General features: G+C 41.9%; 1 protein-coding gene across 4 annotated transcripts; it reads left to right on the top strand.

The window, feature by feature from the left end:
* The first annotated feature begins 5,864 nt into the window (after positions 1-5,864).
* pax6b (paired box 6b) lies at positions 5,865-27,450 on the top strand. 4 transcript variants are annotated; one of them, XM_080885715.1, is made up of 14 exons: positions 5,866-6,031; positions 11,908-12,096; positions 14,755-14,828; positions 15,110-15,163; positions 18,513-18,643; positions 18,945-18,980; positions 19,065-19,280; positions 19,649-19,814; positions 23,078-23,236; positions 23,540-23,622; positions 23,710-23,860; positions 24,434-24,546; positions 24,798-24,939; positions 25,646-27,450. In XM_080885715.1, the coding sequence occupies exons 4-14, from the start codon at positions 15,151-15,153 to the stop codon at positions 25,729-25,731; spliced, it is 1,296 nt and encodes a 431-aa protein (XP_080741841.1). In that variant the 5' UTR covers positions 5,866-6,031; positions 11,908-12,096; positions 14,755-14,828; positions 15,110-15,150; the 3' UTR covers positions 25,732-27,450. The 4 variants fall into 4 exon arrangements, with proteins under 4 accessions (XP_080741838.1, XP_080741841.1, XP_080741840.1 ...); XM_080885712.1 differs by lacking the exon at positions 14,755-14,828 and having other exon boundaries at positions 5,865-6,031; XM_080885713.1 differs by lacking the exons at positions 5,866-6,031; positions 14,755-14,828 and adding an exon at positions 11,537-11,693.
* Positions 27,451-27,991: the final 541 nt, after the last annotated feature.

Below are 27,991 nucleotides of genomic sequence, written 5' to 3' on the forward strand. Positions count from 1 at the left end.
CATATCAAAGCACAGCGAGCAGAAAGAGGCTGTTAATTACGCCGGTAATTACTTGTCTAATTACGGTTCGTTTGTGATTAGATTTAGAAACGTTTCGCGGTTTGTGCAGAGGCTTTCTGTAGCCAGTATGTCGGCTTAACACTGTATAGACTGAAATGTAGTGTGTATCCACAGCGGGGTGCTGCTGAATAACCGGCCTGTAAGGGATGGAGTGAATAAGATCAATAAGGAAGCACTGACCCGAAAATCATCCGTATTTTTCTCAGAGAAGTCCTCAATAATCTATATGTTCAAGGAACAACAAAGTGTCTCTGGAATAAGATACAAACATGTTGTCAAATACAATTTTCACAGTTTTTTTCGCGTTTTCTCCAGAACTTGGCTACAATTCCTACGTTTTTTTTTTGTTTGTTTTTTACCCTTCAGAATTTGGCAGGCTTTACAGAGCTTTTAGTGAGCTTTCTTATAGCGGAGAGGTCAGCTTCTTCTGTTCTGTGACGTTTCAGAGTCTCTGCAGCCCTCTTATAACTCCCATTTCCAGTGTTAAAAGAACATTTGCGGCTCGCCAAAGAGACAGAAAAGCCAAATCAATAATGCGTCCTGACATATTCAGCAGAATTGCATATTAGCGACTTAAGAGTCGCCACATTATGAATATATCTTGCCAATGGTCTGAAAGTCATTATGACTGCGCACAGGCACGCCGCAGCTTTTATATTCAAGACAGAGAAACTTGCAAATAACAATCAGTTCAATTATCCTCAAAATATTTACTCCAGGATAGGATTTGTCATCCAGACAAGGAGAAGGAGGGAGAGGGGAGGAAGAAGTGATTTCTTGCTGCACTATGTGCGTCTATTTTCCAGACGGTTTGTCGTCGTTATTGCCTGATTTAGTGTGTGTTGTTTTACATAGCCCAGTTATCTGTGTGAGTTCATGTACAGCCTTTTGCCGCGGCATCCATTTATACATATCACATAGATCTACGTTGAGTTTGTCACATTTGGTCTTTTATGTTCTGTCTCCTCTGTTGCTGGAAGGGTCATTGGCCTATCTATCTATCTATCTATCTATCTATCTATCTATCTATCTATCTATCTATCTATCTATCTATCTATCTATCTATCTATCTATCTATCTATCTATCTATCTATCTATCTATCTATCTATCTATCTATCTATCTATCTAGTCTAATTACCTCCCCTCTGCTTCTCTGCAGCAGGTGTTCCGGCCTCTGACCCTGCATAGAAAAGTGCCAGAGGCCAGGTGATGGCATTAGCGAAGTAATGTCTATTTTTACGCGCACAGCCCGCCTCCTTCACCGCTATAGAAAGAAGCCATGTCGAATAAGTTTTTATACACTTGTCACTTATCATGCTCGTTGAAACTAGGGTGTATAACCCTACTTCGCTCACTTTTTAGGTTAAATTACAGGATCCAAGGCTTTGTGGAAGCATCATTACTCTGTTTGCTGAGTTTTATTTGTATGATGCTCAGACATTTTTGTCCACCTGGTCGTTACTAAGACGGCGGACTTGACTAAGTCAGATTGTTTTCATTGACGTGCGATGATCTCTTACATTTACCAATCATCGGTTATTCTAGTTATCCCGAGTCAGCTGACCAAGCAAATATCATTTTAAACGAACACGGAAAGACAGAGCAGCTGCTTGCAGTGCACGGCACATCAATTACACTATCAGGCGGGTTAACCAAATATTAACAATACAACGCAGACCCAGATAAATTGTCCTAGCAGCATGCTGGAGCCCAGCTTCTGCCAGCCCTGGGGATTATGTATCATGACCACAACTACCATACCGTGTGTTGACTATATCGCGCACCATGAATTACACAGAAGAATGCACAACCTCAGTGCTCAATGTTATTCACAAAAATACAGTCAGACCACAGCCCTAGCATGAGTAATGGTGAAACCCTCTTAGCGCAGACCACTGCAAAGCTTGTGACTGGTGACAAGTGTTACATTTCACCAAAAAACACTTCGAGTTTTGTCTGGATTTGAACCCAGCTCTACATACAAATTAGTTATTTTTTAAACAAACAAACAAATAAAAAAACTCCTAAAGAACCAAATTTTATGTAGGCGCATTGGAAGAAAAATAAGGACTCCTCAAAATAAGAAACGTGAAATCTATAATAAAATAATTTCCATCTACGAGGTCTGAATTTAAGTTAGAAACATGCTTTAAGGTTCTAATGACATAACATACTTAACAGGTCAAGAAATACCCAGTCAAGCCAACATGTTAGATCTTTGATTTATATTTGATCTATTAGCCAGGTAAATGTTGATGCGTACGAATCTGTTTTGTCATATTTAAGCTCTTCCCTCTCAGTGATTTTCTATTTTCCACACAAACATTTCTTCCAACAGTTACTAAGATAATCTTTGAAAAAAAAAAAGACCTTCATTGTGACTAAACTGGCCACATGTTGAAAAAGTCTTTTAATTATGTGCTTGGTCTAATTAGCTGTTGAAAATAACAACAAAATCCAAGGTCGAGTTGCTCTATTACCTACAAATCATAGGTTTTTTATATAGATAGTCCTGTTTGGTGGTTCTGAATCCATGCCAACACCCTTTAGCTGATGCGTAATTTACCTCGCCGTGCGTAATTAACTGAGTCGCCATCAGACCCCGGTACGTGTAACACTTTATTTTGAACGGCGCAATACGTTTCCATTAAACGTTATTAAAGCGCAGGGAGTGACGAGCTCTCATTTGTCTTGTCAGGACATCTGACAACCTCGTTAGCTCCCATTTTCCCCTGTCAGCTCACAGCGCGACACGGACACTGACTTCAGCCACTCCTGGCAAGTGAGTGATAAATGCGCCTACTCAGCCCTGCGCAAAACAGCAACATTATTGTTGCCAGCACGAAGCATCAGAATCAATCACAGTCAAGTCTGAGTGGCAGGTGTCAGTCTTAACACTTTGCTATTATTATTATTATTATTTTTAACTTCAGACCACTGTCAATCTTTAATCTAATTTAAAGGGTCACAGATTTGGGGGGCATAATATCGCCTCTTTGACTTCTCACTCCAGCCTAACTGACCATGAGTAGCCCACATTTAACGCTCCACACAGGCTGGAGGTTTCGCAAAATGAACTGTTATGAATATTTGTAAGCAAATGGATGATCTCGTTACTTCGCAAAAAAGGGGCAGAAGAACACTTAATGGCATTGAATCTTTCCGCTCCGTGCACTTTCAGATGCGATTGTAGATCGAAGTCAGACTTGTCACGTTGAGGCAAAGTGAATTCCTAACATCCAGGACGTGCCTGTCTACTCCGGACAAATTGCATCCAATCACCCCGGGGGAATTCGGCTAATGTCTCGATCCAGGGCCGGGGAGCATGGAGAAAAAACAAATCAAACTCTGCACACAGAGCGTGTAGGGCTTATTAAAACATTTCGCACAGGGGAAAGAAAGGACGAAACGAGGAATATGTGTCTGTACACGTGTATGCGTGCGTCGGCTGAGGGGGTGGGCTAATTATGATACATTATCTTTGGACATTGTAGTTTTTAATTGTAAATATCAGATGTGCAACCTAAACATTTTCACACTACATGCCAGCTGTTTGAGTGGCGGAGAGCGCATGAACTGGGCCTGGCTGTTTAATCACTTCAGCAGGTTCGAGTGGTTGACTAACTTTGGTCTTATTTAAACTCATGTGGGCCTAGCAAGATATTCGTGACGCTAAATACAAACAATATGCTCTAAAAAAAATCCTAAGGCTAAATGCACACGAAAGATTCTAACAAATTCTCGTTTGAAGCAAGTTTAAACGCGAGGTTCAAATAGAACTTACCTCCTTATCTCCATTGCAATTAATCCTAATTTAGATGGATGAAATGCCCCCCCTTTGAACGCAGCATCAGCTCTGCGTGCACCCTCTGCTTTCTGGTAACGTGCTCGGTCCCCTGGACATTTTTCTCTGTCTGCTACAGCGACAGTAAACAATAAGCTCATGAGGCGTAGGCTATGGCAACATAATGTTCTGCATGGCTACAGAAGGGAGGTCGATCATTACACAATTTGTTTTAAATTTGATCAGTCACAAAGAGATTGGCATCTCCCTGGAAAGCCCGGGCAGGGTTGAGTTACTGTAGCTTAAATCCAGGTTTCACTCGTGTTATCCTTACAGACCCCTTCACGTCAGCATCTTCACTGTAGGCCGAAATAATGTCAGGTATTTAACTTTGGCTAGAGTGTCCGTGGTTGTTAAATATGCAGTATAGGCGGAAAGACTGGGATCGCATGCAAATGTGGGTCGATATTTGCTATCATAAATATTTGATTTGCAAAATTGTTTCCCTACTGACATAAAAATTCAGAAACTGACAGTATGATTTTAATGTGTGTGTGTGTGTGTGTGTGTGGGGGGGGGGACACAGAGAGAAAGAGGGGGAGAGGGAGAGAGAGAAAGGTTGGTTTGTGTAGCAGCGTGGTGACGGCAGAGGGAAAACCGGCTGGACAGATTTGCGTTTACGCCTGATCTGCTTCTGGAGAGCGGGGCTGTGTGGGAAGGGAAAGGGAGCACCTGGCTCGACCGCTGTATCCCATCTCGTTTTATTGACAGCCTGATAAGCAGGGACCAAGCCGTGCGGTTTCCAGCGCGGATGTCGAGCACCCTGCTGCGTTGCACAGTATCAAGGCCTCTTAATGGCTGTTCCTCTAAATAATGGCCCAAACACAGCCAGTCCTGACTGGCCCGTACCTGCGCTGCCCCGGTCTCTTCCTGAGAGACAAGCGGTGGCGCGGTTGCCCATTTACTCAGTCTTGTTCAAATTGACACAAACATCAGAGGTTGTGAAATAGGATTTGAGGCTTTTAGCCTGTCTTAGTAAAAGGGAAACTAAAGCCCCCATTATGAGTCACAGTGACAACTTTATAGGGCTGTAGAAATAAAAAGGTTTTAGCGCAGACTAAAACACTGGGATTGTCTACAAATATAAGTAATGTAATGACTCTTACAGCCGGAGTACGTCATAGGGAGCAGCCAGGGGGCATCTATAGACCCCGAGCGGGACTTTCCTGCATCCGTTCCCCCCACACCTGTTGCGCTCTGAGCATGCTCAGATTTAAGAACACAACAGTGTACTTGCTAATCTATTAATATTCATATGACCTATCTATGACCTAACACCAGCAACTGTTACAAGCAGTAACTGTTAATGGGGAATTTCAAAACTTGTTGTTAGGAAGATGCATTTTTGTTACTTATAGCTTGTACATTCGAAAGCTGGAACAAATATGTAAATAGCGCCAAGACTCTTCACAGTTTCAGTGTAAGACCGGATGCTCGCTCAATCTCAGCCAATCCTCTTTATTCTTAAAATCAACGGGAACACATCCGAGTCATAAAAAAAATTATTATTATTATTATTATTATTATTATTATTATTATTATTATAATAATAATAATAATAATAATAATAATAATAATAATAATCATACAGTGCTTCGATCGGGTGATTTTGAGCGCAAACAGCTCAAACACGAACAGAAAGATAGAAATCAAACTTTGGATTGAAGATAAAGTGGATAACATTCACTAAGGTGATGATGTAAATAAAAATCAAATCAATTATCAATCGGGGAGCGAGCCCGCAGAGTGAATTGTTAGCTGTCCGCCCCTGCACACAGCCGACACACCGGGAAAGTAAACAGGCCGGTGTGCTCCACATGTTGGTTACCTTGCGCACTTCCCCATTCTGCGCTCAGCGTCCTGTCCAAGGCGTGACGTCGAGTCGTCGCTCCAGCCAATCACCGCCAACTTGAGGCTGATGCTGAAGGGAAAGTTGCTGGTAAGAGTCGCAGATTTTTCCCCCCTCTCACTGACATTTCAACTTCACGACGGATTCAAAGGTAGATAGATTTTCATCGGGACCTATAAGTTTCTGTTTCTGTGACACGGAGGAGAGATCCGGGGAGGGAAGAAGCGAGTTTATATGCACAGGATATCGGTCAGACGCCTCTGCTGCCTTTCTTCCGGTGAGTTTGGCTGGACTATAGCCTACTTTTAAATAGTCTCTTTTTAAAATTTAAATCTACTGTAACTTACACGATAAACCTCTGAGAATATTTACAGGGTATCCTTTCTGTATTTTTGTATTTTATTTCATTTTATTAAATCCTGAAAAAAAAACGCAGTTAAAAGCATGCAGACTGATTTCAATTCGGGCGCACTGGGAAAGTTGGGAAAATTATTGGTTAAGTGTTTGCACGTTGCTTTGTGTATTACAGAGTAGGAAAACACCAAAACAAAGTGGAAAACAATAAGCCCAGTTCGTTTTTGTTTTTTGTTTGTTTTTTTGTCATCTATCGCACACGCGCACACAACGTGTAATTAGCGATCTTCACACAGGAATTAAGCGCTCGTCATTTCTTTTAAAAAGCGGCTATTATTGTGCGAGTTACGCCTGGAGGGGAATTCAGCCTATACATCAGGAATGTGTACAGTGAGATCCATTCATCTATGCACGATCTATAAGCGCAATGGAAACGTCGATGTCCATCACCGGAAGATTTGATTCTGTGGGCTTTTTCATCAACATGACACGTCTGTGACATTTTGGAGAAACAGCGCGATATTTTGGTTGAAATGCTGTGAGTTAACGTTTAAAGTCAGAGGTACTGTTAAAGAACTATAACACTTTTAAAAAAAAAAAGTTGTGAAAGCAAATTGCAAGCACGTGCTTCAAATCTTCAAAAACAACGAAGTGAAGTGACACGCGCGCCTTGGTGGTTTTCAGATTGATTTTGTTCGGAGGGCCCGGACCTGCTGTTTATGTTTGAGGTTATTACCATTTAATTTCTTCACACACCCCCTCGTCTAATTACGAGCTTTCAGTTGCATTATTATTTACACCCCTCACACATGTACTCATTTCCACACAGTATCTGGAAGTCTTTGGAAGCCTCGGGTCAAGGTTCTTGTATGTTTGGCTGCAGCGTGTCTTCCTGTCACACTGGCCGATCAGCGCTGTGACACCATTAGCCCCGGTGTTTATCACAGCCCTCAGCCTTTTGCTGAGGGCTTTAGCCTTTTGTGGACTGTACACATTCTGGGAACTACACAAGAACACGCCGTAGTCTTCACTGTGTCCCCACAAACTTTACAAATTGTTAGGTGGGGTTAAACTACACAGGATAAACTAAATAAAAACAAAATTTACCTTAAACGATGTACAAAGCACTCCACACTGTGGAGGTGAATGTGACTAGAAAATGAAGCCATTAGATGAGCCACGAGGACGTTAACTGTAACAACATGCTTAAAAAAATAATAAAGAGCAGGGTTTGAGCGTGTTTGGCATCCCGACAGAGCAAGACGGGGGCCACCTTAGGAAGCTACATGCGGCTGCCCACTCCGTGATGGAGTTGCGTTTCTTTATGTTTACTCACTCTGATGAAAAATGAGTTGCCACTAATGGAGCTTCTGTTGCGGTACGCTCTCCACGTGCGCCACCACGCTTTCAAAACAGCAGATGGATAAATATCGGCGCAGAAGTCGAACAAGCAAGTGACTCTTTGATTATGGCTCATGAAAACAGAATAATACAATCGTAAACGCGCGGATGATTTATGCAAATAAACCGGCGACGTGATCATGAGGAGAAATGTGACCGGTCGGCTCTGTCTGATGAATGACAGCTCAGAGCTTTGCAAGAATGCAGCTACACGTAAAAGTCGAAATTTTATACATCGGTGACAACAACAACAACAACAACAACAATAATAATAATAATAATAATTATTATTATTATTATTATTATCAACATTTACAATACTGCTTAAAAACACAAATGATAATCATTTAATTGAGAATTTCTATAATAATAAGATTATTTTAAAAAGAATAGTAGAACGTTTATAATAAAAGGTAAATTAAAGTACATTTGTTATATTCATAAATATTTCATTTATATTTATTTATAATAAATAACAAATTTATTGTATATAGAAAACTCATATTTATATAATTATTTGCTCACCAGTGAAAGTAGGTGTAATACAGTTCTGGGGCTTGTATGTGTACACCACTTAATATGTATTTAATTGTCTAAGAAAAAAAAATTCCCCTCCTATATTAGATACAATTTAAATACAGAAAATGAAGATGCACACCACACCAGGCTTTTTATTGTCTGAGTGAATCACCGTGTTTTCCAAGCGATTACTAACTCGAATCAATGCTGCAACAATATTTATAATAGAAAGCTCATATATATATATATATATATATATATATATATATATATATATATATATATATATATATATATATATATATATATATATATATATACACATATACATATGTACATGTATATATAATTTTTTTTCCTAAGGTGAGTAAACTGTGACCTCCAGTGGAGGTCATCACACAGTTGTCAATTTTAAATAAATAATAAATCAAAGCAGGCTTTTAGGTGTGGGGGTCGTGTCCAAATATAGTGTCAAGTTGTGAAGTGAAAATGAGTTAAAATACTCTATCTTTCCTTCACCAAAACAAGGTTTTGTTTTTTCAGCTAGCTCTCTCTTTTTCTTTTCTTTCTTTTATTGTATTTAAAAGTTTCTGCAGGGGTACGAATACCACACTGCCTCAGGGGAAAATAGCGACGAGATTAGGCTTTCCTTTCAAGGCCTGTGACATTAGTTGCTGCTAATCCGAATTGGGCTAATTGCTTTCCCAACATCACCCTTAAAGACTTTTACAGCAATGCAATCTACCTTATAAAAAGATAAATGTACACATAAGAAATGTATATATTCATAGAGAGGTGCCGTTGACCGACTTGGCATATCACTTAGGTTTCTGAATAAAAAAAATAAAAAAATAATAAATAGATGAAAAACCAAAAAGAAATATCTTGAGAATGGAGACAACGAATTAGCTCTTGGAGCGGATTTACAGCTTAACCAAAGAAATCAATAACATGCTGGAGGTATTGTTTCCAAAGAAAACTACTTGACACACTCATCGGGGAATCCGTCTTTCTATGATGGCAGGTTAGTGGTGTGAATTTTTGACAGCTGCAATCTGTGACAAGTGAGTAGCAATAACATTTGCACTACAAAGGTGCCTCACAAATACACTTATTCAAGCGTCTCACCAGAAAGAATTTAACATTTAGGCAAGATGTTGAATGTGTTTTCTCGCTCAGTACTGTTACACTGATTATGAGAAGATGACATTCTACTTTTGACAACTTCCCTGTCTTATTACTAGAAACCAGCAGCTGCTAAAAGTGGCACACATCCCGTGCACGCGCGGCTGACCGAGGCGTCCACGAGGACGCAAACTTTAGCGCAGAAAGTTTCACCTTGCGAGTATTCTTGCGTCAAAGAGTCAACAACCCACCATAGATTTTTTTTGTATTACACGTCGACTTTTAGTTTAATTCCTTTCAAATATCTTTTCTCAAATTAGCCACAACATAATCCATAAACCTGTGAACTTGAATTGCATTGATGTTTCATAATAACTGCTAATTGAAAGTTCCAACTTCGCCGTGTCCTTGATGTATTTTTTTACAGTAAATTATAACCAACACGAGGTCTCTCACTGCACAAACCCCTGTCAGGAGGGGCGACAGGGTTGGGTTGTGTGTGAGGGGGTGTTTGTGGTCTGATGCATTCTAATGGAGGGGTTCTTGACGTAAAAATGCTTGGGACCCCCCCTCCTCTCTTAACTGATATAAGCTGCGGCCATTCACGGTAGGCCTATAGGCTGAGCCACCAGTCTAAGTGAGTAGAAACAATGCAGGAAGGAGAAACAGATGAATGTGCTCGTTTAGTTTACGGGTTGTTTGATGAAGGAGTATTGGCCAAAGTGTTGTTCCTCACCGCGGGACCCTCAGTGACAGTTTGAGCCGGTCCTCTCAGCTCATTATCTCGCCGGCCCACTGAGGGCCCCATTCAAGCCGGGCAGTCCCTCTCCCCCTCCCCCCTGTCCCTTCTCTCTCTCTCTCTTCTCTCTCTCGCTCTCTCTCTCACCCTCTCTCTGGCAGCGTCGTTTGTCTACTCATTGAACCCGTAGTCAGGAATGCGATGGTTGTTAGGGAGCCCTCTTTCACCTCCGAAGTGTTTTATTGATGAGCTCGGACTTCTCCTACTTTTTCACATGTCAAAGAAAGTCAAGTGTAGGCCTCCACGACTTCATTTCACGGCCTCCCATCCCAATAAGAAGAAGAAGAAAAGGGAAAAGAAAACGCATTTCTCTCCCCCTCCCCCTGCTCATGTCTGTCCCTCTCCCGTCTCTCTCGCTCACTCTCTCCCTCTTTGCCCTTTCACGCACCCCCTTTTCTGCTTCTCCACTTTGGCTTCAGCATCCACACAAACCTCATTCTCTTCCCCTCGGTTTTCCTTTTTGGAATAAGCAACGGGGCTCCTCAGTGCCGAGACTGGTGCTGGCCAAAGCTGGGAGTGTACGCTCAAACACGGGCGCAGAGGGGGTTGATTTTGGGTGCGCTGAGGTGTGCGCTAATAGTCGGTCATTCAGCCGGCTCAGTTTGGGAGCGTGTGGCCATGGCTACGCACTCATTTGCTTTTACTTTATTTACGCGTGCTATTTGCTGTCAGGTCGCAGGAGTGACGTCGCCGTGCCTCGCAAATGTGTCCATAAAAAGCACCCGAGCCTGCCTAAAGGCCGGACTCTTTATGTACGGTGCTCTTGTTGACACGATGGGGGTGGTGGGGTGGGGTGGGCAGGGTGATACTCAAAAGAATCAACAAAAGCACGTGGTGGACATTTTTGGTTGCTTTGAGTGTGAGTGAAGGCCGGACAAGTGCAAAATGATTTTCAAAGTAAAACAACTTTCTTTTTCTTTTTTTGGTGGGGGTGATTAGATGATTTACTTTGGAGCTCAATCGCTGTGGTATAAGAGTTTAAAAGTGGTGGTTTTTCAAAGTAAAAGTTTTTAAACCTTCAAAGATGACTCCCAATTGCGGCACTTGCGCAGGTGCAACATCGCGCTACATTCAGTCCAGAAGGGAAAAAAGGGCGCTGAAAGTTTTACGCAGCGCGGATGTGCGTCTCTATAACGTTAATCGCATCTGTAGTGCATCGGCTGCTTCATAAAAGGCACGCTGCAGCTCTTTGTAATTTTAATTTGGTGTTACGAGCTCCAGCATTCCAAGTGTGCGCTGCTCCACTGCTAGTTTCCGTCCCCCCCACTACAACAGACACACACACCACCACCCACCGCCCTTGCGGCTCCAGCTAGCCTCAGGTTGGCGCTGAGCATGCCTGAGATTCCCTGTGCGGACCCAATTCAGCCTGGAAGAATAGAGCCTTCCGTCCAATGGGCATTTCCGAGGCACTTCCTTTGCAATAGGGCAATATTCAGCAAGTGAGCGCAGAGTATTTGCATGCGTGGGCTGATTAGTGGGTTGGGAAGACGCGACTCTCTCTTTCTCTCTCTCTCTCTTCCCCGCTTTCTCGCTCTCTCTCTCTCTCTTTCGCTTTGGCTCGGCCCCGTTTCCCGCTTTGGCTGTGGTGCAGGGGGAAGTGTTTATATGGGGGATGATGACAGAGGTCGGGTCGCGCTAATGGGCCAGTGAAGAGCGGCGGAGGGAGGCGAGGCGAGGCGCACACAGCAGACCAGGAACACATACATTAATACACTTGTTCCATCACCAATCAGCATAGGTGTGTTCATTCTCTTACCCCCACCTCCTCCTACCACCACTCACTCACTCTCCCTCCCTCTTCCCCTCCTTCCGCTCTCTCTCTCTCTCTCTCTCTTCCCCATCTCTCTCTTCCCGACTCTCTCATTCGCTCTCTCACACGCCAGCGCGCATCCTCGCCAAACTCCGTGCGTCCTGACATCTGAGTTCACTGTCAATCTCTGTCTCCTTCGCAGGGATATCCCCTTTGTCTCCGCCGAAGACCACTGGAAACTAAAAATTTTTTCTCTTCGAAACTTCCCGGGAGAGAGCGATCCTGGTCGCCGCTTTTTTCTCCCCCTTCTCTCTTTCTTTGGTGTGGACAACTAGGCTGCAGCCCATAGTTTACCCAGGACTTTGATAACGACGCAGGATGCCCCAAAAAGGTGAGATCCTGACTAAAAGTTTGTCTTGTTGCTGTTAAATTATGCATTATTATTTGTGATAGCCTAAATTATTATTATTATTATTATTATTATTATTATTATTACTATTATTATTATTATATCGGGTTTATTCGCGGCTGTAAGTGGAGGGTCAGTGTGAGGTAGAGAGTGTTTTATCGTTTGGACTGTGCAGCCTGGACTTCCTCAAAAGTGCGAACAGCCTTTTAGGGTCTCTGTCGGTTTTATCTGCTCGATTTTTGGTTGTTGGGTTTAAGCCCACGGATAGCTTGCTGCTTATTTATGACAGCAAAGAGTAAAAAGTCACGTTGGGCCAGGACAGTGATCATCGTGGAGAATGGGGCGCAATGACCCGTTGAGGAAAGGTGTCAGATTGATTCATGCAGGCGAGTCACCCAAGCGCCTTCTTAAAAAAAAAAAGCCTTCATGAAGCACTTGCTGAGGAGGCCCGTGTTCAGCGTGTTTGTTTGTGTGCCGGGGATAACACAACTTTACTCCTTGTCTCTAATCTTCTCCGCTTTAATGACAGCGACTGAACTGCTTTTACATTTTAGCAGTCAAGCTGTGGAGTATTTTAAAATACTCAGATAAAGAGTCCTTGGCTGGCCTCAAATTTAAAAGTAAATGTCTCAAAAAAATTTAAAATTAATAAAAGACAAACCGAGAAACAAGCACAAATTGTTGATGCTTCGAAACTATTTTTTTAATCCACGTAAATAAGCAAAACCTATATTTTAGTGCAAAGCCTCTATTGTAATTTTAAATATAATTTTTAAAGAAAAAAATACATAAAATAATTAAAATAAAACTGCAATGAAAGAATAAATCACTCTGTAGCTTTCTATGTTAACTTACTCCTTTACTCTTAAATCAGATTAAGCTCTAATGCAATAAATGCTTTCTGTGACATGTGACTTTTTTAAAAAAAAAATTAATTCGCCTTCATGTGCATATTTTGTCTGTTAGCCAACAGCAGGGCCACTGTAGTTCAGGCCTACATGTTCTCCTTCCTTGTATGAATGTTGTGAGCGCAGGATCCAGCGGTCAGAATAAGCATGTTGAATTAACACATTGTTGTTGCGGATTACTAAAGGGAAAGAAATGCAGATTAGATCGCAGTTAACCTCAGGAACAACAACGTTTGAGCTTTCGACCTTAAATAAATGATTAACCACTTGGACCTTACAGGGCTATAAGCTACTGGCAGCAGTGTATTTGCAGGCTGAAGCCGGTCTCTTTTTATTTTTATTGTTATTATTATTATTTCACGCACACATACAGAGATATTCACACCTGCTAAAACCGCCGTGACATTAAGTCGCGGCTAATAAAAATATGTAGTATTATTTACAAGTTTCCCGTGTCTTTAAGATCAGTGGGTAACTCGGCCTATGCGGGCCAGTGTGAAGGAATCTGAATTTGATTAATGACCGAGCAGGCTATTTGTTACAACATGAAAGAAAGCTACACAATCTGAACGTAACGGCGTCCCTACGTGCATCTCACCGACTAGCCCGAGACTAAACACAATCTGTTAGACGTCGACATTACAGGCCATTTTACTCTGCACACAACACAACTTTGCACGGAGAGAGAAAATGAAAACTTCAGACTTCTCCCTCCGTGGCCCCCTTTTTATCTGTTCCCCCATTCAGAAGCTTCTTTAATGCATTTGTCTTTTCCAATTGAGCGCCCTACTGCGCTGTTGTGTCTTTAAAACCGCTTTACAACCCGCACCAGCAGCACAAAATAACCACCAAATATTTATAACAAGAAATTACTTTTCCAAAAAAAAATAAAAAATCTTGTTCTATAAAAGCAGGGCAAACAAAACCCCACATTCACGCACTAGCGGCGCAGGGGTCACGGTCGTGTGTGTGTGTGTGTGTGTGTGTGTGTGTGTGTGTGTCTGCGTGTGTGAAAAAGAGAGAGTGCATGTGTTTGTGTGTATGTGTGAATGGTCCCGGAGGGGGTGGATGCATGCCTCCGGCTCTTTGTATTAATCTGAACTTGTTGGTGTGTTTAGAGGGGAAGCTGCGTGTTTCTAGTCGTGGAGGCCGAGTTTTCGCCCCGGGTTTGAGGTATACGGAGGCAGAAAAGGGGGTGCATTGTTGGGAGTCCAGCAGGCTTTGTACACCAGCTTTGTACCCCCTCCTGGTGTGGACTTTTGCGGATCAGTGAGGCGAGGTAGACAGCGTGTGTCACTGTACAGTTTCCACGACAGACTCCGCAAGAGGAAGGCTATCAAGTTTTAAAAACTACACTAAAGCCTCTTGCTGGGACGATGAGGAGCTGATTTCTTTATAAGAACTAACAAGAAAAAAATGGGGGGGGGGGGCACACCAGGACTATTTTTTTAAAGAGACAATGCTGTAAAGGAGTTACAGGCCCAATATCACATCATGGCTAGGCTGTTAGCTGAGATTTATTGTGACAGGTGCTTTCGGAAACAGGCCTAACAGAGACGTGAAAATAACGAAGATGAATGTTGTCCCGCGTCGATTTTAATTGATTTGTTTGGCACCAAAATTTAGGTTATCTGTAAAAGTAGGGCAAAAAAAATAAATAAATCTGAAAATACAGTAAGTACATCAGTGTAGCTGTGGCTGTGCTAATGTGTTGTTTTGCTTTGTCCTATAGGGAGACATTAAGTAGTGAAAACGGCAGATGATTGACTAAATTGTTATAGCGTGGACAGTCAACTCTGTTTCCAGGCAAGTTTAATTAAAATACATACATACACTCAGGATGTTTTTATTTAAAAAACAAAACAAAATCATAATTATGGATCAGTAAATGTTTAAGAACCAGATCCGCAATTAAAAAAAAAATAAAATTTAAATCGGACGACATGAGAAACTTTTTTTTTGTTGTTCAAAGAAATGTTGCAAATTATTTGACACCTTAAAACAATAATAATAATAGTAAAACAGATCTGTACACCAGTTTTCTGATTTGCTGCTAACCACTTTTGTTATTTCCTTGTGACGCTTAGAATACCACAACCAAGCCACGTGGGAGTCTGGCGTAGCTTCAATGATGCAGAACAGTAAGTTGTTTTCTATATATTTTATTTTGAAACTTTTGATTACAGCCGCAATGTGGTTGCATGGAAGCAACACCCACTGACATTTTTCTATTTATAATTTTATCTTTTATATTTATTTATTGCACTGCTTGTTAACATACATTTCAGAAACACTATTTTTTTAAATTTGATTTTTTTTAAAGAGGGCAGATGCATGTGCAGCCATACATTTTCAGGATTTTTTAAGAGCAGGGATGATAATATTTTTAAGTTATTTGATGGCGCTTTCATTGCTGTTAATTTATTATTATCTCCCTCCCAAATGATAGGTAGGCAAGTTATTATTGAACAAGTTAATCACACGTCGTCCTTCCTTCTCCAGGGAGAGAGAGAAAGAGAGAGAGAAGGGGGGATTAGAGGGGGGTGCTGGGTTGAGAGGGAGATTTTTGTTTCTGCTTGAGTTGGTATTAAATAATTGCACAGCCGTCTGCATTAGCGTTAGAGCTGGCTGCCAGGCTGCATACAAGATTAGCTGCGTAGAGAAGAGTCCTGCATGAAACATGAGGGAATAGCAATAATGTCTTATGTAGATTAGTCCATATTCTTCACGGACAGACAGCATGAACTAGAAAGAAAATGCTCATATTATAACCGCAGGCCTCACTGTTAGGTGCAGGCTGAACTCAGAGAGGAAGATAAATATTAACAACCATATTGTCGTGGGTGCCAATCAAAAAAAAAAAACCCAACCCAAAACATGGTAGATGAAGTTGCTTATAGGCCTCATGTGTTTAAAGTGGCCTCTTGCAGATGAATGATTTGTCTTGTTCCTGGTGTGTGTTGAAACCAAAAAGGATAAACATGAAACATTTTCTCTCTTGCTGCTGGACAAGAGGTGTATGACATCTGTGATGAAGGTGTGTGGAATAATTTTATTATATTATTCTCCATATACCTTGATGACGTGTCTGTGCTGTAACCTGTGCGCATTAGTCCGAGTATGTTTGAATCCAATGTTGGACCACGTGAGAGGTGGACTGTTTTATGTGTAGAGAGCTGTGATTCATAAGAAAGCGCTGCGGGGAAAAAACCCCCCAAAAACACGAGTGGCTTACTTTTGTTTTTCTCCTACTAGATTTTTTTTCTTACGTTAAATGGCACAGCAATGTGATTTCTTTCTTTTAATCTTATCAGTTGTCAGTTATAGAGATGACAGAGCCTTAACAAACCTGTGTACAATACCCACTGGATTGATGTTAATAGGATGCTCCCCTGGCTTGGCGTGTGATGTCTGGTGCGAATTGCCGAGGAGATATCATTGGGCCCGGCCCTTTGGGTTGTCTAAAGGTCGCGACGGCCTCGCTGGCTTTTGTGCTAATAACTCCTGGGTGTATATAGTGGGGAGCGTCCAAATTGACACCATATGTTTTCCTATTAGTCGACTTGCAATAGAATACAAGGCGCATAATCAGCGCCAGCGGGCGAGATCGACTCCGGGCACTTGAGGGAATTGTGCCATGATTAAGACTTAACCTTAGGAGAGTTTGATTTTTATGTGATGTCGTTATCTGACGGGTTTTATCGATCCGGAGGATTTATATGATGGTTATAAACCAGAGGTGACGGAGCAACCCTGGAGAACCCGCAGAGCAGGGCTGCTTAATGTGGGTAGGCCAATTTCAGCGTAAGAAGTCTATTAATTCCACTTAATCCTGGAATTACCAAAGAGCAGGAGGGGATGATAATGGATTTACTATCAATCAGATCCACGCAGGAAGATTATAACACATAGCGGCCAAAAGGGATATGTTGCTCAGTTAAACAGGTTTATTCTCACTCAAGTAGCTATAAACAGGCCCGATCCCCCTATTTTTAATTTTCTTTCTTTCTTTTGTGTCATCTATATAAAATAAAGTCCGCATTTAAAGCCAACTCCTATGGCACATTTCAGCAAGAAGACGCCAACCGATTCCACACAACAGGACTGCGGTGGCTGTGAGCATTTGTTGTCAAATACAAACAAGGGGGGGAAAAACTGCATGTCACTTTTAATATGTTAAGAATCCAGGCGCGCCCTCGTTTGTGTGACCGCGCGTAGCCCCTGGCCACCTTAAAAACGAAGTCTCCCTCGGAGGGTAAACGAGTAGCGTCCAATTTTGTCTGAGTGATATCCAAATGCAGACAGAAAGGGTCGTTTTATCATGCTACTATTTGTCGTGACGATGCGATTTTCAAAAGCAGAGCGGTGTCATAAAGTGACATGCCTGCCACAAGTGCTCCAACTGATCTTTTCAATTAGCCTCCCATGCATGATCCGAGGCGACTTCCGCCTATTTCCAGAAATTAAGCTCAAACTTGACGTGCAGCTAGCTTTATTTTAAAGACAAATGTCAGGCAGGCTCATCATATTTTCCCCCTCTTCTATATTTGGAGCTTATTTATTGCTAAGGAGCCTCTGCTCCCGGAGTCAATGTACCGGGCGGCAGCGCAGGGGAAGGGAGCGGAGAAACAGAGAGCAGCTCAGGCACTCCGGGGAGTCAGCTCTCCCTTTTGGCTTCAGGTTTGCGGGCTTTTTCTGTGCTTTAGAGCGATTCCATACAATAATTTAAGGATAATTTCTAAATATCACTAAATTTTTTAGACAATAAGCAAAAATAAAACCTCATATTTTAAAGCTAAAATCTTATTGTTTCCTTGTCTTTTTGGTGCGTAATTATGGCATGTTTTTTTTATAAAGGATTGTCATGGGAAGGATTTTAGCGATTTAATATCGTTTTTCCTACAAGATACTTTTGAATTGATGCTAATTTAACACATTATTGTAGTGGAGTGTTTATGGGATCGTCGGTGTGGCTGGTTATTGTTTTAAAGCACTGTTTGTGAGAGAGGTGCAGGTCTTGGTGATGGGAGTGGATAACGGTGCGGGTGTTTTAAAGCCCAAGTTTGCCGGTTTGCTACAGGATTGGATGAGTTTTTTCTGACCAGATCATCGACTGAGCTGTAAAATTACTATGAGGAAAAAATTCTATATTTTTTTTATTCGGTGTATGTCGTGCTGCTGTGGTTTGATCAATGTTTTTGCATGTGTTACTAAATAGCTGATGATGCGCCGAACCTCACAACAGCTTAAAAAAAGATTTCTGGAGTGCACTCCGGTTTAAGATATTTTTATAAAATCGTGTGAGAGTTTATTGTGAAACTTCTCTATTGCTGTGTGCTCTGCATCATATCACATTGCATCTATAACTCGATTATTCTGAACGCTTAAATCATTCTGCTCACCATTACTTGGAAGCCGTTAGCTTTATCATATATTTCAAGAGGAGCTGCGACATGATTTGATGACTCCGGTGCTTTTGTCTCCATGTAGGTCACAGTGGCGTAAACCAGCTTGGTGGTGTGTTTGTTAATGGCAGACCGCTGCCGGATTCCACCAGGCAGAAAATAGTTGAACTTGCTCACAGTGGTGCTCGACCTTGCGACATCTCCAGGATACTCCAGGTGACAATCCCACTCCTTTTTATGAACAGAAAACGCCTTCATAGAGACGTTGGTCTCAGTGAATAGAAGGAAATTAATAATAATATCCAAAAGCAAAAATATTGAAAACAAACCGATTTGAATTTTCAATTAAAGCCAGGTTTCCAGTAGCAGTTCACGACCGCTTTAAGCCAGTAAAACCACTTATTACTTTGCAATTAAAGGAATGTTTTAAGGACAACAAACGGAAAAGTAATCTGCCTGCTGTTGTAAAGAATAAATGCCTAATATATCATTCAAGGCATATTTTCTGTATTTATAGACCCATGATGAAGTCCAAGTGCTGGACAGTGAAAAGGTGATAATTATTTGAGCCATCTTAGCAATTCCGTTCATAGTCGTAAATAATGTATGTGAATTGTGTCTTTTGTTTCCCGTCCAGGTATCCAACGGCTGTGTGAGCAAGATCCTTGGTAGATATTATGAAACAGGCTCCATAAGACCGAGAGCAATAGGCGGCAGCAAGCCCAGGGTCGCCACTCCAGAGGTGGTCGCGAAAATCGCGCAGTACAAGCGGGAGTGTCCGTCTATCTTTGCGTGGGAGATCCGTGACAGACTTCTGTCGGAGGGGATCTGCACCAACGACAATATACCCAGTGTAAGTGTATTGACTGTAAGTTGTGTGCATGATTTAATTTGCCACATGAAATGACTTTTTTCTCATGCACTGGAGGAAAAGGAGAAGGGCATCCAACCATTCAGTCTTATTAAGTGCACTGCGATTCAAAGCGTGGGGCACACATTACTGCGTATGTGATCAGCCAAACATACGCTCGGTTTTGATGGGGCTCGTTGTTCATTTGTGCGCTTTGCCAGAAACATCTTCCTGTACATATTTATTATGATTATAATGCTCGCGTTATGCGTGTAAGAACACGTGTTTTGCCCGCACGAGCAGAGACGTGCCGATGCTGCGCTCCATCCAATCCTAATCCAGACTTTTATCATATGTAATTTGTCATTCAGGTGTCATCAATAAACAGAGTCCTCCGCAACCTGGCTAGTGAAAAGCAACAGATGGGCGCAGATGGCATGTATGACAAGCTGAGAATGCTCAACGGTCAGACAGGAACTTGGGGGACCCGGCCCGGCTGGTACCCCGGAACATCAGTGCCAGGGCAGCCCAACCAAGGTGAGCCTCATTGTCATGCAGTAGCAATAAAGACACCTTGACGCACGCACAGTTGTGAGGTTCTCTACCAAAAAAGAAGTATACATCCGGGTGGTGTGCTGACACGCAGTAACATTTATGGTCACCCACAAAAGCATCTGATTTGAATTCAATGCATTAGGTTTAAAGTGAACTTAGTGAGGTCACCACAAGTTGCCATGTATGAATATGAATAGGTTTACGGCCTACTCTTCCGGTGATTCCGACCCGTGGCTGTTTGCAGGAAGGTATTGTATGGTCATGCTTTTGATGCTCTGAACAAGACTGAAAATGTAAAACTAGTCGATCAGAGGAAGCCATAGGCTATGCATGCATTCTGAATGTCTCCACTGTCCCAGACATGGATGTGCGTGACAGAAGCTTGTCCTTTCAGCAGAGGTGTCCATCCAACAGCCTGCATTTTCCTCCCCGATGGGGAGGCAGGGAGCCGGGGGAGAGCTGTGTGCGGCGATGTTAGCACAAAGGAATGCTTTTCCTTCACACGCAATGATTAGTTATGGGAACAGTCCTCACTACGTGTAATTGCTCATTAGAGAGGGCTTTGTCTCTCATTATGGCAACATGCAGGAGTGTGTAGATGGTGAGGCTGCTGTGGAAATGTTCCACTTCAGAGGGTTTCCTGACGGCCCACTGCAGGCCAAATACAGAGCAGCTTTTCTTATAAGAAACTACAACTTTGCAGGCAGGAGTTTGCGATCACGGTTTATTTGCACATGTAAAGCGGAAATGCAAGGGTTGGAATTAAGTCCGACAAGATTTAATAAATTAACTAAAAAAACAAAAACAAATTAGCATTTGTGTGACGGCAACTGGTCACGTGGGGCTGTCAACGAGCAGTAAAGCGGGAAAGATCATATTCATGGCTAAAATAATTCATTTAATGATGAAGCTATAACGGCTAATTTAAATAATAATAATAATAATAATAACAATAATAATAATAATAATAATAATAATAATAATAATAATAATAATAATAATTATTATTATTAGATGTAACTATTTAATGTTAGGTATTTAATTATAATAATGATCATCATTTTCATCTGTTGTATATATTGTTTTGCAACCTAGATTAAAAAAAAATCTCCAGAAATAAAACATATAATAATAATAACAATGATATAAAAATCTAAATATAACAAAGTTGTGTTTGATTAAGTATTTGGGTAAAACAGTTGTTTCAAGGGAACGAAAATATGTTTTCAATCAGACAGCCGAGTAAGCACATATAATGGCTACATGGAGAGTGACAGGGCCCCAAAAGAAGACAACTCTATCCAAAGAGAAACGAATAAAACTCCACACCGATGCTGTCTTTCATCTCTTTCTCATGCTCAGTCGCTGGCTATATGGCTCTAAATCCCGTCTATAGGATTTAGTCTCTCACTTTCTCTTTCAGTTTTAAGCGGTTTCTCAAGAGTGTTTTGATCCAGTCTCAGCAGCTGAAAGGTGCCGCAATTGGTTCGGTATCTCTTTTTTTTGCTGCTTTTCCGCCTCACTGGCTGAGACATCGTGATACTAAAGAATGAGTTTATTTCCCAGCGCTTCTATAAAGAAAACAAATCCCATCCTAGCGTCAGTGGGTCTGGCGCATGGATAATAGCTGCACATTCACTCCTTTTTATAGATTATCCGGAGTGAAGAAACAAATAGCGTGGATACAAACTATTGGCCTATAGAAGAATACTTTGGCTATTATGCAGCAATGGAAATTGTCAAGAAATGTGTCCCATCAGGTTTCCTTCACTGAACAAAAACGGACACATATAGACACACTAAATGTGTTTGGAGGCCTGCGTGATGCAGGGAGAATTTGCACGCAGCGGAACTATGAGGAAATGTGTAATTTGGTTTATTTTTCTATGAGGCAAACACGTGTTTTATTTTGTGCTATCGCTCTATAGTTCATAGAAACACATTAAGTAATTGGCTGATCTTATAATCCACGTAGGTGAACAGTTACTCGGCCTTTTTTGCACCTTTTCCCCAGTTTTGCAACAACCTGGAGTACAGGGCTCCAGCTGCTCGGCTCTGGGTTTTTTAGAACACAAATAAAATTTGCTCTGAAAAAGAAAATGCTGAAATGCCACTTCGTGGCCCCAGAGCGCCATCGTTGAGATATTACATAAACCTCTATCAACGCACCCGCTGCTTAATTTCGCATTAACTTCTTGGTGTGGTAATGATGTCCAACAACAAGACAGACATTAGTCGATAAGCCTCGCCCTGCGAGTGAAGGGGCCTTCAGGCCCACCGCGGACAAACAGCAGCAGTGAATAGATTGGCCTTATTTTGGTTGTTCAGGGGGTTGCATGCTCTCTCCTCACTCATTTGTTTCCAATTGAAGACAGAAATCCTGACTGGCGTGTAGCTGGCCGGGGGACGTGATTAATGATGGTAGTGGATAAGGGTTAACACACTGGACTCAAAGCTCTGTTGACTGGGATCCTCGTGCGCACAATGCCAAAGTACTATAGCCTGTGTGCCTCCAGAGAGAGGGGATCCTTTTGTCATCTCCTCCAAAAGCTCCCCTCCACACACACACACACCCACCCCCATCCCATCCCATCCCATCCCATATATTACACCCACCGAGGGCTCACTGCTCGTCCCTGGCTGTGTCCATAGTTTAATGGTTTCCCTTACTCCTGAAGGCATTGTATCATTCTGAAAAGCGTCTTCTTCTATTCAAAAGTTGGTGGTCACCTCAATGGCCATACCAACGCCCATATGGGAACGGCCATTGAGGCACTGCTCTGTCCTGGAGGAAAAAGGGAGGGGGTTTTGGAGCTGTGTAGAGAGTTTGGGTTTTAAATACATTTCATAGGCTCTGAAAAGAGGCTCAGCACATCTTGTCACATTTCTCTTAACCTTTTGAGAACACACGCCATTGTTGGGACACGATAAGTACGCGGAGCTTTCCCCTTAGCCAGCCTGTTTTTCCCACAATATTTTATCAACAGTTTAACCACGAAGCCGGTTTGATGTTGTTCCTTTTTCACGCAGCCAGTCGTCTGTAAAGTGGCAAACATTAGGAAGAAATTGCAATAATTCCTCCAATTTTGAAACAAATTAACCATGATGGGTGCTTTAATTAATGATGTACCACCGAGGTCTGTACAATTAGCGCTAGGCTGATACAACACGAGCCCCGATAATTAATTATTCAGTTAAGCTTAAGTGAATGTATATTTCCATTAATTTCTCTCTCCTTTTTTTAGATGGCTGCCAACAACAGGACGGTGCAGGAGAAAACACAAACTCCATCAGCTCGAACGGGGAGGATTCAGAGGAGACACAGATGCGTCTGCAGCTCAAGAGGAAACTACAGAGAAATCGCACATCCTTCACACAGGAGCAAATCGAAGCACTGGAAAAAGGTCAAATATGCAGTGGATAATTTGTATAATTCGTTTTAAACACCCAGACTAATGTTTCATCGATAACACAATACAAACATTTTGGTTATTGTAAGCAAATTCAAAGAAAACGCAAACTGCGTGAGGGACTACATTTCTTCATTACACTGCGTTAAATAAGAAGCCTAATTAAAAACCTAATGTTTTGGATCCAGGGCGAAAGACACGCAATTGTTTCACTAATAGCTCTGAATAAAATTAACTGCCCTTGACCTAATCTTATATTTACTAACACTTATACCTGTGTGATTAATCCCACTGCAGAATTTGAAAGAACTCATTATCCAGATGTTTTCGCGCGAGAAAGACTAGCAGCGAAAATCGACCTGCCCGAGGCAAGAATACAAGTGAGTGATCGCAACTTTTATGAGCACGTTTAAAAGAGGTTTTAAACTTGAAGCTAAAATTATGCTTTTCCCATCCTTCATCTGCAGGTATGGTTCTCAAATAGGAGAGCAAAGTGGAGGCGAGAGGAGAAGCTGCGGAATCAGCGCCGGCAGGCCAATAACTCCTCAAGTCACATTCCCATCAGCAGCAGTTTCGGCACCAGCGTCTACCAGGCCATTCCACAGCCCACCACACCGGGTAGGTCAACCTAATCAGAGATATTACTTTGACCATATGCCCAGTAAGGTAAAATAATACTTAAATTTAATTTTTCAACTGAAATTATTAAAAGTGCAGTCCTACTTCACACACGCTGCACAAGCACACACTACTTTGTTAAAAAAAATTTAATGCATTAATACTGTGATGGGTTCCATAGGCTCAGTGGGTTAAATATTTACTAAACAGTATCATGCCACAACCTGCGGATTCATATAAAAAGGGCAAAGGAGGCCTCGGTGGCTGTGCGCTCTAGTTCGCATGAAGAAGCGCCGTTGCTTCCCTTTGATGGATAATTGAGCAAAACTTCTCAGCTGACTATCTGAGCAATTACCGAATCAGGCACGAGGGTACACCGGCAGAGCTGAAGCTCGTGAAGTCAATCACCTGAGGCTCTCGCTGTAGAGCTATCTGTCCGGGCCCATCAGCCTGTCAAATAAGGCGTCACCTTCCGCACGCACTGCTTAACGCTAATGAGATGACTTCTCTCACCGGAGCTCAGTGTGTGTGAGATTTCTGCGGTTTCAAGCGAGTTTTCATTTTCATCCACAGTGTCTTTCACCTCGGGGTCAATGCTGGGTAGACCTGACACCGCACTCACAAACACCTACAGTGCGCTGCCGCCGATGCCCAGCTTCACCATGGCAAACAATCTACCTATGCAAGTAAGTCAAATACTCTGCATACATTACATACGAGTGCTTAAATAAAATGAATTTAAAGCTGGGTTTTTACAGTGACTGGTGTGACTATAAGAGTGGCAAAAAAAGTACAAAATTACATAGGCCTGCATACTGTAACTAAAGGATTCGTGAAATAATTTGATAGTGTTAAAAGCAGACAAACTAGATTACAGACTACTGAGCTGCAAATTATGGTTGGCTAAGCTAATGTAACATTCTCTCCTCATTTTTAGCCCAGCCAGACCTCCTCTTATTCCTGCATGCTGCCTACCAGTCCGCCTGTGAACGGGCGGAGCTACGAAACATACACGCCCCCTCATATGCAGGCACATATGAACAGCCAATCTATGACCACTTCTGGTACCACCTCAACAGGTAGGCAGAAAATTTCACTTTTTTAATTTTTTATTTTTAAAGCAGCCTGCTTGGGAGTTAAAAAAGCAAACACTGCACTCTTTGAAATATCTGCCACCTTTCCAGTAATCAGGGGATACTACAGAGTCATGTCTGATTCATGATCTGTCATCCCAAGTTTCCTTTTCCTTTGGTTTAAATGTCTGAGGATCTATATCTCTACATCGCACATCATTTTTCTCTCCGCAGTTGCATGAACGAGGCTCATTTCTTTGCCACTCTGGGCCATCATGTCAACCCCACTACTCCAGCCCATAGTTTAGTTCCACCCCATTAGGATGTTACTGAGAGCCATATATACCGGTTATAGTCATGAAGAGTTAATCATGCATAACCACATTTCCTCTGTGCTAAATTGCTAATTAATTTGATTCATTTGCTGTTGTATTCTCTCTGTTTAAATGCCATTGCCAAAGCCTCAATTTATCGAGCTTGCAAGCATTTTACCGAGCCACCACGTGCAGAGCTTTGTGACTCATTGCAGGCCCATGCTCATCTACCTATTTGCAAGCATTTAAAGCACAATGCTCTGTTAGTTAACTGTCGTACTAACCGTGCATGGTAAACCTGCTCATCTAATTTTAGCATTTAGACAGCTTTTTTTTTTTTTTAAACTTCCTTACGTGTTTCCAATCTGACATCAATCTTTCTCTCTTTGTCTTCACAGGACTCATCTCTCCTGGAGTGTCTGTCCCAGTCCAAGTCCCAGGAAGCGAGCCTGACATGTCTCAGTATTGGTCAAGACTACAGTAGAGAGAAGAGCTACTTCACCCTGTAACCACCCACTCCACCATCGCCCTCCGGCAGTGTTCCTCACACATACACGGCACAGGAGAGTAAAGAAGGCGAGAGAGGGTTGAAAGGAGGCAACAGACAGAAGAGGAGGGGGAAAAAAAGAGAGCTAAAGGGACTCTGGGAGAGCCTTTGGGACGTCTGGGCTTTGTTTTTCCAGTGGGACAGTGTGCTGTTATGTAGCTCTAGGCACATTCAAACGAGGACTTGGAAGAGTGAACAACGATGGAAAGATCCAGGGGGGGGGGGGGGGAAATGGACCTCTGTAAAGTGCCCGGTGTTAAATTTATATGGAACAAAAACTTCTTATCTGTTTTGTTTTTTTTTTCTATTTCCAACTTCAGTCATTGTTTCCTTTTGTTCTCTGGTGTGTTTGTAAATGGCCATTTGTATGTTAATATGAAAAACCAAGATCAAATACTGATAGATGGACTGCTAGAAAACCATGTTGGTCTTGCGTTTGTTTGAGAGAGGAGAACCTGAGAGATTCTGCCATGACTATCTTTTAATCTGCTTATATCAAGACTTTCTACCAGCCTTTGCATGGTCTCTGGACGCTGTTGCATATCATTAAAGACGAAAAGCTGGAGGGAAGACTCTTACTGTGTCAAAGAAAAAAACACAAAAGAAGCAACAACTATTTATTGGTCTTATTTCTTGCGAATGGATATTTTAGCAGAGGAAACTCAAACTCGATCTACCCACTGAGGCTGTGGTCTTGGCTCCTCTGACGTGAGCCTGCATTTGCTGGCTTATTAGACACGGATCACTATGAACAGCTTCAAGTGTGCAAAGAAGGTGCGACACGCAACCCAACTCGGACCCTTTTGCTTTGGTGGTTGGATTGACACTTGATTACCACGAAGAACGTTAAATGTGGAAAACACGGGTGCAAAAAAACCCTGTAGTCTGTAAATGGTAGACTGCATCTTCGATATAATCCAGTTTGTTTATGTCAAAATGTAAAGTACTTGTCTTCCCTAGAAATCTTCCAGAAAGATTTCACCAATAAAAGTTGATTTCATTTATCCCCCTCCCCCCCCAGAATATTCTATAAATGTTCCATGCATCATAAAATACATTTTCTTTAGGGTCAGGTACAATTTGTCTCTTAGGTATAGTTGTATTATAGTGTCCTATGGTCAAAAAAAATGTGCAACTAGAAATATTTAATTCCTATAATTATGATTAAACATTGCTTGACAGAGTTTTAAACTTAAGTGTTTGGCAGTTGTTTACAAGTACATATCAGATTTAATCATTGTTGATTGTAAAACAGACCAAAGCCTTTGTATTTCATCTAGTACACAATGTTTTTTAAAAAAAAGATATTAGTCTTGTGTTGCAAAATTTTGTAAACACGTTCTGTTCAACTATATTGGCTTCGAGTTCGTAAGACTGCAGTCGAAACCCGCAGTCCTTATTTATAATTGAAGACCATGGGAGGGTTTTTCTAGCATCATCTGTCATGCTCTTTTGAGTTTTGCATTTTTATTTCAGTGTGTACGTAGAACATGGACACATACTGGGTTTACGTCTGAGCATTGCTTCTGAGATAAAACGTCTACACGCTGTCTCTTAAATATTTCAATTTAATTTTATTTAAAATGGAGCTTTCTAAATGTATTTTGTGAAAACTATAAAAAACATTTTGTACAGTAAAATTGTGTCTTAAAGAAAGCCTTTTTGCCTGGTTAATGCTGTGTCAGCTTTTACTGAGCAAGGAGAAACTCTGTTTTTTTTTTTTTGCATCGTCGCTGCTAAAGTGAACAACTCTAACACGGGCCGGTGCCAGTGCGACAGCTTGTGGTGAACGTAACACGTTCGATTCCTTCCCAACAAAGGCGTCCAAAATAAAAAAAACACATTCCTGATGTGTGGGGCCGAACCAAGTCGACACAGACCACACAATGAGAAAGGTCAAGCAATTCAACGTCCCTTGCTCTTGTTTTAGTAGAGTTACGATGGTATGGAAAAAGAAAAAAAAATACAGGACCGATGACGGGACCAATGAGGAAAAGGAGGGAGCAGAGAAGAGAAAGGGGGGAAAAAAGTCATGAAATAAAGCAGTCAGTGCCTAGAGCGAGGTGGAGGAGCGATTGTGTGGCAGAGTGAGTTATTTTGCTTCACTTGCTGCCTCAGCAGGGGGTGGGGGGCTTGTGTGTGTATGTGTATGGATTTAAAGGGGTATGGAGGGGGAGAGAGAGAGAGCGAGAGTAAC

The sequence above is a fragment of the Rhamphochromis sp. 'chilingali' genome, assembly GCF_963969265.1.
Source record: "Rhamphochromis sp. 'chilingali' genome assembly, chromosome: 6".
Lineage (NCBI taxonomy): Eukaryota > Metazoa > Chordata > Actinopteri > Cichliformes > Cichlidae > Rhamphochromis > Rhamphochromis sp. 'chilingali'.